This window comes from Platichthys flesus, chromosome 1 (genome assembly GCF_949316205.1).
Source record: "Platichthys flesus chromosome 1, fPlaFle2.1, whole genome shotgun sequence".
In the NCBI taxonomy this organism is placed as follows: domain Eukaryota; kingdom Metazoa; phylum Chordata; class Actinopteri; order Pleuronectiformes; family Pleuronectidae; genus Platichthys; species Platichthys flesus.
The window spans coordinates 1136371-1145711 of record NC_084945.1 but is presented as its reverse complement, the minus strand read 5'-3'; the positions used below and the strand labels follow the sequence as shown (position 1 = coordinate 1145711).

The 9341-nt window shown below is 40.5% G+C and overlaps 1 protein-coding gene across 3 annotated transcripts; it reads left to right on the top strand.

Moving 5' to 3' along the window:
• The first annotated feature begins 771 nt into the window (after positions 1-771).
• On the top strand, positions 772-8816 carry LOC133954631 (ras association domain-containing protein 7-like). Of its 3 annotated transcripts, none has more exons than XM_062389086.1 (6): positions 785-916; positions 5375-5500; positions 6212-6847; positions 7067-7332; positions 7459-7626; positions 8662-8816. In XM_062389086.1, the coding sequence occupies exons 2-5, from the start codon at positions 5398-5400 to the stop codon at positions 7609-7611; spliced, it is 1158 nt and encodes a 385-aa protein (XP_062245070.1). In that variant the 5' UTR covers positions 785-916; positions 5375-5397; the 3' UTR covers positions 7612-7626; positions 8662-8816. The 3 variants fall into 3 exon arrangements, with proteins under 3 accessions (XP_062245233.1, XP_062245070.1, XP_062245156.1); XM_062389172.1 differs by having other exon boundaries at positions 789-916; positions 7070-7332; positions 8662-8814; XM_062389249.1 differs by lacking the exon at positions 8662-8816 and having other exon boundaries at positions 772-916; positions 7464-7600.
• The last annotated feature ends 525 nt before the right edge of the window (positions 8817-9341 follow it).

Sequence of the window (9341 nt, the reverse complement as noted above, 5' to 3'; positions counted from 1 at the left end):
AATATATGTACTGTGTATATGTACTGTGTATACATACAAGGCAGGGCACCTTTGAGCCAAGGATACACACAAGTCAAGTAAGATCATAAAAACAAGTATCTACCTGGAGAGTGACTTGTTGTATTTTTTATATTACATCGTATTAAATTATATTATATTATATTTTATTTTATGTTATAGTACAGGTGTGCGTCTGTAATGTTGTGTTATCTTGTCCTGTGTTGATACTTCAGAATTATTCCTCGTCATTAGTGAGTCGTCCTCAAACTCTTCTATTCTGTCACTTTTATAGTTTTTGTTCAGAGTGAAGATAGAAAACTTTGTGTTCATCCTACCTGTTTTATCTGCACTGAGGATTTTAAACTCAATGTTTTTCATCAAATTAAATAGAATCTTCTTCATTACTGTTCACCTGAGTGTTTTAATGGACCTTTATGAGTGTGTTTAATGTGATGCATCTTCTTAGAGCTGTTGGACCGAGGTGAAACTTAGTATTTCCAATTTAGGACGAATGTCATGAGGGGAAGTAAAAAACAAAGATGAAAGAAATGAAGGAAAGAAAAAGATGATTCCTGTGACTTGCTCTGCACTGACCTCACTGAAAGGTAAAATATAAATGTGCAACGTAGATTCAGTAAGACAGATAAAAGGATATGAACAGTAAATTCCTCTCAGGACGATGACATCACAAAACTCAAAACCCTACTGAGATTAAATGCATTTAATTACCTCCCACAACTGAGCATCATCACTTGTCAGGCGGTGGATCCAGAAGAGCTGCATTCCTCAGCTTCACTCCTCCCCCTGGCTGCAGTGTGTCGGTAGGTGGAGGGTTCGAGTCCCAGCCGCCCTCCAGACTGAGCTCCCGACGCTGAGGAAGATCATCAATGAAACTGAGAGAAGCTCGAATCCACAGGTGAGTGTTCCATCTCCTCTTCAACTGCCCTGTCACGCGTTTGGAAGGAACCGAAATAAACTGAAGGAAATGTTTTCACTGCTGATTTCTGTTTCTCAGAAAAACAACAGTTTATTTGTGTGTGGACATATTTCATTTCATCTGTTAGTTCATGTGTTTTCATTTATCAACAGTACCGTGTTGCACATGATGTCACTGGAGCTTCTTTACTTCAATGACAAAATACTTGAATGAGGTTAAAAAACTTTTTTATGCAACATTTCATTTATAAAACCCTCAAATTATAATAGAATCACTTTCTAAAGAAATTTAAATATTTTCAGTTAATTTCAGATGTGGAGCTGAATATAGTTTGTTTTTAATGATTCTTAGAAATCTAGGTTTCTTGTGTCAAAAAAAAAGCAAAAAGAAACAAAATTGTTTCAGATTTTGTATCTAAGTAAAAAAAGTTGTGATTTGGAGATAAAGTACTTTCATGGCAGTAGCCTTAAAATGAATGCAGCTTCATTTCTGACCTATTTTCAAAGATTTGAGGTTGTGTGTTTTTTCTGAGTGAGGCTGATACTGAACGTGGTTTTGATCAGTGGAGAATAGTAAACACACCGCTGAGGTATGTACGTGTGTGTGGGTGGAGTCAGAGTCCTGCAGGAATGTCAGCGTGTTCTGCAACATTCCTGCCTTCAGCAAATCTGTGTGTGTTCTGCTGCAAACACAACACACACACACACATTTCAAACTTCAAACCTGTGGGGGCTCTTCTCACGTCGGGTCCAGTCACACATGCAGTTGTCAATGTTGTGTGTCCTCTCCAGGTCACAGTTCTGGCTGTTGGTGAACTTCACTCTGCACAATAAGCTGCTCTCTGCACACAAACAATACAAAGTGACAGAACGGAAGAGTTTGAGTAAAAGAGAACACAACATTACAGACACAGAACTTTACAACAGGGACTGAGTTCTCTGAGAAATCAAGGACAACAATCAACAACAAAAAAAGTCTCACAATTTTAAAGAAAGTGAAACAAAAAACAGTTGTTTTCATATTGTGCCAAAAGTTATTCAGAGAATTAATAGAAACTTAAAAACTATTTTAAACATCAGTAGCGTTACCACCTTTTCACTCAAACCTTTTTTGTCATTTTACAAACTAAACATTGAATCAACTTTTGACAGAACCAATGGAAAATGTGGCTGTTTTTCCTTTCGTCCTTTTTCATGTATCTGTACTTAATTAATTATTTTTTCATCAGCAAATGTCTGTATTCTCTACTTCACTTCATTTTTACAAAGCATTACGTGACAGCTTCACATTGATTTATGTTTTTAAAATAACCAATAAGAAGAGGGGAAGTGTTTCACTGATCCAATCAGAGTGGACAGGGAGCGTTAGACCCCGCCTCCTGCAGCAGAAGCAGAAACACCAGGCGTGGCCGAGACTCAGTGTCTTCAGTATCGTCTGTATTCTCCTTGTATTAAACACAATATACAGAGGCCACAGTTAATGATGTAGTTGCATTAGGGAATAGGCTACACTAGTTAAGTACTTTTATTATCTAAAACAAGTATTTTCAAAAGAAAGTACTTTCTTGTACTCAAGTTAATATTTAGTTTCACTTGAGAAGATTTTAGCCTTTGTATTAGTACTTTTGCAGGAGTCAAATATTTGATTTCCCCTCTCCACCAATGACCTTTAGAATGACCACAAACCTACACAGTCGCAGTAATAACATATATTATTATACACTTTGGTTCCAGTGCCGACAGTCAATGTCTCAGGTGATCTTTAGTTTAGTCAATTAAACAACTTCAGGTCACTTTTTGGGGATTTCAAGCTTCAGCCGAGTTCAGCTGATCAACATAAGTACTAAGTTAATGATCAGAGTTTGGTTCACCGAAACCTGGAGTGTCAACACTGAGAGTGAAGAATGTTTGCTGATGTGTCAGGTGGTTTTAAAAACAGGTGTCTGTTTGTCTCGTGGTCTCACACTTGTCTTTTTGTCGCAGATTGTTGTTGACACCATGAGAGAGTGATATTTCACACTGGTCTCCTCTCTCTTGTTGAAGTGTCAGGTTACTGCACAGTGTGAGAAACATTGTGCCGTTTACTACCTACGGATTAGTAACATCACCTTAAAACAAATACCATGTTTCAAATGTTCTACTTTACATGATCTACCAGCATATGAATATCATCTAATCCAATCACTCTCTATGTATCACGTAACAAAAGATACAGCGCCTCAGGTTCTAAACATAAAGACTGACTTTATACCTTTCCTCATGTTTCCCTTTAATGATAAAAACTTGTGTAAATCTTAATGAGAACATGTAATTTTAACCCTTTGATTGTATTCCCTCTACTTCTAAACAGTTGCAGTTATAAATACGACAAAGAGGAAAGTTAAATGTCTTTTTATGAAATTAAACATGTAACAAAGAAAAGCAGCTTTTTAGTTAAACCCAAAAAATGTGCAATTACCTTTTTGTTCAGCCAAAACAAATGAACCTGAAATTGCACAAGTATCTTTTAATCTAACAGAATGTACTTAAGGCAGCTTTAAAAAATGTATCTCTCAGCTTTAAGGATTTTTTCAAACACAATTTTTTTCTCTCAATAAAACCTTTACAAAAAACTTAATCCACGACATCTCGCACAACTAAGAACGAACCATTTAGCTCGAACACTTGAGTCTAAGATTTAGGTAAAAAGACTAATTGGCAGAAAGTGAATAGAAAATAATACTAGTGTGTTTAATCTAAATTGTACAGAATGTTGTTTTCTTTACCCAAAAATGAGCCTTATACTGAAGTACTTTTTTGAAGTACTATATTTATATAAAGGAACAGCCATGTTTTTCACAATAACACAGACTGGACAAACCAAACACCTTTTGGCTAACAGCTAGCATGTAGCTATTAGCTCCCTAATATCTCTAAAACAGTCAAAACGGCGAACAGACGTATCTAAGACGTTTTACTAATGAGCCAGAGAACTTCATAAACATTAATATAAGTACCTGGTTTACTTTAGTAGCCGTTAGCCACGTTAGCACGGCGCTAGCAGAGACAATCACAGACGGCTAGCAGCTGGCTAACAGCTAACACAGTCGATTAACTCCCTAAACATTTAAAAACACTATAAAAAAAAACTTGTTTCTAATGATCCAAAGAACTGCAGAGACATTAATCTCAATACCTGGTTTACTTTAGTAGCTGTTAGCTACATTAGCTCATACTGAGTGACAGTGCTCACACTTCCTCTCCTCTCTGTTAGTCCCGCCCTTTAACCAATGTTCTTCTTCTTCTTCTTCTTCTTCTTCTTCTTCTTCTTCTTCTTCTTCTTCTTCTTCTTCTTCTTCTTCTTCTTCTTCTTCTTCTTCTCCTTGTCCACCTCTTCAACCTTCTCCTCCTCCACCTCCTCCTCCACCTCCAACTCCACCTCCTCCGTCATCTTCTTCTTCTTCTTCTTCTTCTCCTCCTCCTCCTCCTCCTCCTCCTCATTCTTCTTCTTCTTCTTCTTCTTCTTCTTCTTCTTCTTCGTCGTGTCCCAGGTTAGCTGACACTTTTAAACAACTGCAGGAGTGGGTGGGGTGTTTAGGAGAGGCCTTCTCGCTGCCACTCTATGTTTTTGGGCCCAAGTACGTTGAAAGGAAAAAGACTACGATGGTTTTAATGAATTTTCTTTTTGCTAATGCCAAAATAGCAACTTGGGTTAGCAGAAAGAACAAAATGGCGGGTGTAGGCTGGACAGATCCACTGCGCTGTCTCAGGGGGTTGGTGGCAGCTCGCCTGAGAGTAGAACATGCTTATTTTACACTGACGGACAATCTGGAGGGGTTCAGTGCTGTGTGGGGGGTGGGACAGGTCCTGTGCTCACTGGAGGACAACCAGTCGCTGGTTTTAAAATTTTAACAGAACGTCTGGTAATTTTATCGTTGGTGTATGATGTGTGTGTGCCTGGAATGTTGGAAAAAAAATTTTGTGGTCCACAAATTTTGAATAATTAAGGATTGATTTTTGACAATGTGACTTAAATAAAGTTATTCAAAAGTCAAAGTCTTCTTCTTCTTCTTCTTCTTCTTCTTCTTCCTCCTCCTCCTCCTCCTCCTCATCCTTCTCCTTCTCCTTCTTCTTCTTCTTTTTCTTCGTTCAAGGTGCATATTTTCCATCTACTGATATTAATGGAAACAAATGTAGGACCAATCAGATGAAGGAACACGTACTTATACACTTATATACGTAATATATACTGGCACAGCTCTTACTGTAGTTATGGTAGGATTTATACTGATGTAGTTAATCTATAGTTTCTCTACTATGTGTATATATCCTGGAGGTTTATACGATGTATAAACTATGTATAAACGAAGGGGTTACATGAAAATGTGTTGGCTTTTATTTGTCGTTACTTCTAACCTAGGTACAGTGTAGTGATCTGTCCATGTATCGCCCCCTGCAGGTGGAACCTGGTGCTGCTGAGTGATGGAGCTGAAGGTGTGGGTGGAGGGCGTGGTCAGGGTGGTGTGTGGTCTATCCCTGAACACTTCCTGTCAGGAGGTTGTGATCACTCTGGCACAAGCGATAGGTGAGTCTGTCCGTTTTCATTCAGCACGGGATACACACTTTGTAATCCTGGTTCTTTGAAAGTGGGGAAATGAAGTACCTCGTTCTCACTTAGAGTATTCCTGCTCACCAGAGGAGGAACACAGTACTTCCTGGATTCTATGAACATGAACTCTTTAGTTTAATACTTGCTGAGCAGGCTAATGGTGGGATGGTTCTGGACATGAGGACTGACATCTCAGACAATCTGTATAATTTCATCTTGACTTTAATGTCTTCAAATTGTGACATCGTCAGAATAACGTACATCCGGTGCTTTATGGTCTGTTTGACTCTAAATGATAATAATTCACTAAATGAACATCAGCTGTTTGAAGAAGACTTGAAACTAGAGACTGAGACAGAAACTCCTGAATGTTTCCTGACGTTATAAATGAGAATAAGAGTCACTTTCTATAGAAACCAACAGAGGAGTCGCCCCCTGATGGTCATTACACAGATCACACAGGTTTCAGGGAGTTCCTTATTGGTTTCACTTTCCCTGGAGTCCATGTACATTTGATTGACTGTCTATAGACACCATTGCAGCTCATGGTGGAGCATTATGTCTGTGTTTTTTTTATACGCTAGAATATTATTTTGTATTTTACCTTCTTTGAGTTTGAAATCATTGTTTTAAATGTATATTAGTGCCTCTCGATATGATTTGGTCATGTTTGTTTTTGTCTGGTAGGTCAGACAGGTCGTTACATCCTCATCTTAAAGTTCCGAGGGAATGAGAGACAGCTGGTTGCTGACGACTGTCCTCTGCAGCATCTGGCCCAACTGGGACAACTGGCTGCCGAGGTCCAGTTCATCCTGCGGAGGACCGGCCCCAGTCTCAGCGGTGGTCAGGAAACGCCAACCACAGAGAGACGCCTTCCCCTACCCAGACCCTCAGAACCAGAGACCCTCAGACGCAGGGAGCCACAAAAGTCTCTCACTTTTAATCTGGGTCACGCAACCTATGCCAAGGGGACCAAACCAAACAGGACCGTCCACAGAGCGTCCCCCGAACCACGGGCCTCCCCCGTCTCTTTCTTAGACGCTCCCGACCCCCTCACGTCCCCTCACCCCTCCACAGAGGATGTGTTTAGGAAGATTCTTCAGCAACAGAGAAGATTACAAGACCTGGAGGTTCAGCTTCAAGCTCTGGAGAAGGAGACACAGGGGTGGGAGCGGGAGGGGCCGTCCACGGTTCCATGTCTGAGTCCGGACGCTGCAGAGGAACTGGAGGAGCTGCAGTGGCGGCTGAGGCACAATGAAGCAGAGCTGATGAACAGAGGACACTGGGATGAAGAGCTACAGACAGAGACACACAGAGAACAAGGTACATTGTCCAGGGTGTCTTCATAGGGTTAAGAGATGTGTGACCTTTAAAGTCGTACATAAATACGTGAATTTCACTTTGCCAGTTCAAACATTAAGATGATCATCTTATCATACAAAAATAAGATGATAAACACAAATTTGAGATGTAATCATGTTTATTTACACATTGGTTCTGTTTTTTTAATCTATTGCTTTAACTTTAATTCCCTGTTGTCAGCAGAGCTGCACAGACGTCTGCAGCAGATCCACTCGTCGGTGGTTGATCAAAGTCACGAGATCAAAGAGCTCGTGGCTCAATCTGCACACCTGGAACACGACATCCAGCTCGCAGCCTACAGACAGCAGGAGGCCGCCCGGCAGCAGGAGGAGGCGCTCAGGCCCCTGAGGGAGGAGCTTCACAACCGGCAGCAGCACGCAGAAGACGTGGACGCAACGCTGTCAGGGACACAGAGGGAGCTCCACGCTGCAGACAGCATGCTGCAGGTAAAACACCTCCATCTCCTCTCCAACAGCAGAACTACAGTCATCAGTGGATGGATGGTGTGCCATGTCAATAAGAGAATTTGAAGAAGTACACGTGGGTCAAATCCTATTTTCTGCTTCCTGTAGGACAGATGGGAGCTGGTTGAGGAGCTGAATAAGGAGCTGAGGCAGTGTAAACTGCAGCAGTTCATCCAGCAGACCGGGGCTCCACCAGCCGAGCAGACCAACTCCCTGCTCCTCACCGACGTCTACCTCAGCAGCTCCGGAGTCATCGAGTAACACAACGCTGCCACTGTACGTCAGCAGGATGTTTGCTATGTATCAGTGTTAGGACATGACATAACTATATTTGTTATTATTATTCTTACTTTAGTATTGCTGTGGCATAAAAGAAAACATATCGGTAGTGAAACAAAAGCTCAGTTTGACGCTGAGGTGAAAAACGTTTTACAGCTTAGATGAAATGAAAACAACAAAAAACATTTAAACTATAATCAGTTTCAGTATTTCATATTTCAGTGAATAAAGATGGTCGACAGAACGACTCACCACAAGAGTCTCGCTCTCCCCCTGGTGGCCGGCTGCAGTTTAGGTCACAAACCCTGCCTCCTCCATGTTAGCAGATAGGACATGGACCAAACACACACCTCTGCCACACTAATGTTCAGATACCTTCGGTGCCTGTTGCCAGTGTTTTACCGAAATGGAGATTTTCACAAACTCATAAACTCTGGTATCTGGGTATCCATGTAAACAATGACATCACAGCTCACTTCACACATGTTGCTATGTGTAAGGAGCATGAGCCAGAATCTATAACACGAACGGCGGCTGTACACTGGTTCATAGGAGAATTAGATCACTGAGTGTGCTCACATTTGTCTCTGGCAGATAGTTGATGTAGACTTTATCACCACCTAGTGGCCGAGCATGGATGTTTGAAATATTGTATTTGAAACATATCCACAGTAGTAAGATGGTTTCTGTCATTTTAGATAGTTATTATTTGATTGTTTTGAAGTTTTAATTTGTTATTTGATGATATAAAATTGGCTGAGACGGACTCATGATTGATGATTGAGCGTATTTATTACTGTACCATGACTGTGACTCCAAATGGGCGAGATGGCAGCTTTCCTGTCCAGGGATAGTTTGGCTTTGTTTGTCAGTGGTGGGAGGAAGTGAAGACACAAAATCTTTACATTTTACATTACATTATATTTCCAGTCGATGGTTCAATTTAACATAAAGCTCTAAAAACTCCAGTATGATGATTACCTGCTCAAATAACAAATCATGACAATGTTGTTTTCTCTTTTTCTTCTGCAGGACATGAAGGAAGAAAACATTGTGCAGACCCTACAGTGTGTGTGTGTGTGTGTGTGTGTGTGTGTGTGTGTATGTGTGTGTGTGTCTGTGAGACTTGATCATTCATCAAATAAATAATAGTCCACTGAAAAAGAACAAAGGTATTTTTGCTTGTTTTGTTGTTGACTTCATGTGGACGCCACTCAGTCACATGACAACAGAGGTGGGATATGACTGGTTGGATAAACTTAGCTTAGCATAATAAAGCTGATCAATTCAGACATGTCAAGTTCAAGTAAAAGAAATTCAAGGTAGTCGTGTTACAGCTGGAGGATTCTCAACTGGATGGTTTTATAAACAGAATCTGGTATAAATATAACAACCTGCTAACGGTTACAGAGCTGCACTAGAATGAGGACAGATAAATGGTAAATTTAGCTTTTTGTTATGTAAAACAGCAAACTATAACTACTCATCCAAGCCTAGGCATTGTGGGGCATCGCCCAGCCCTCCATCAGCATCGTGGTGAGTAGATAATGACACAATTTTAGTTTTGGGGTGAACTATTCTTTTAAAGTTTGTGCACGTAACACTGGTCCAGTTAAGCCCACAACTGGGCGTATGGATATCAAACACATTCTCAGCCGACAGATTTTAGTTTTAAAATGAGAAAGCCCATGGGTATCTTTTTTTTCCTTTCT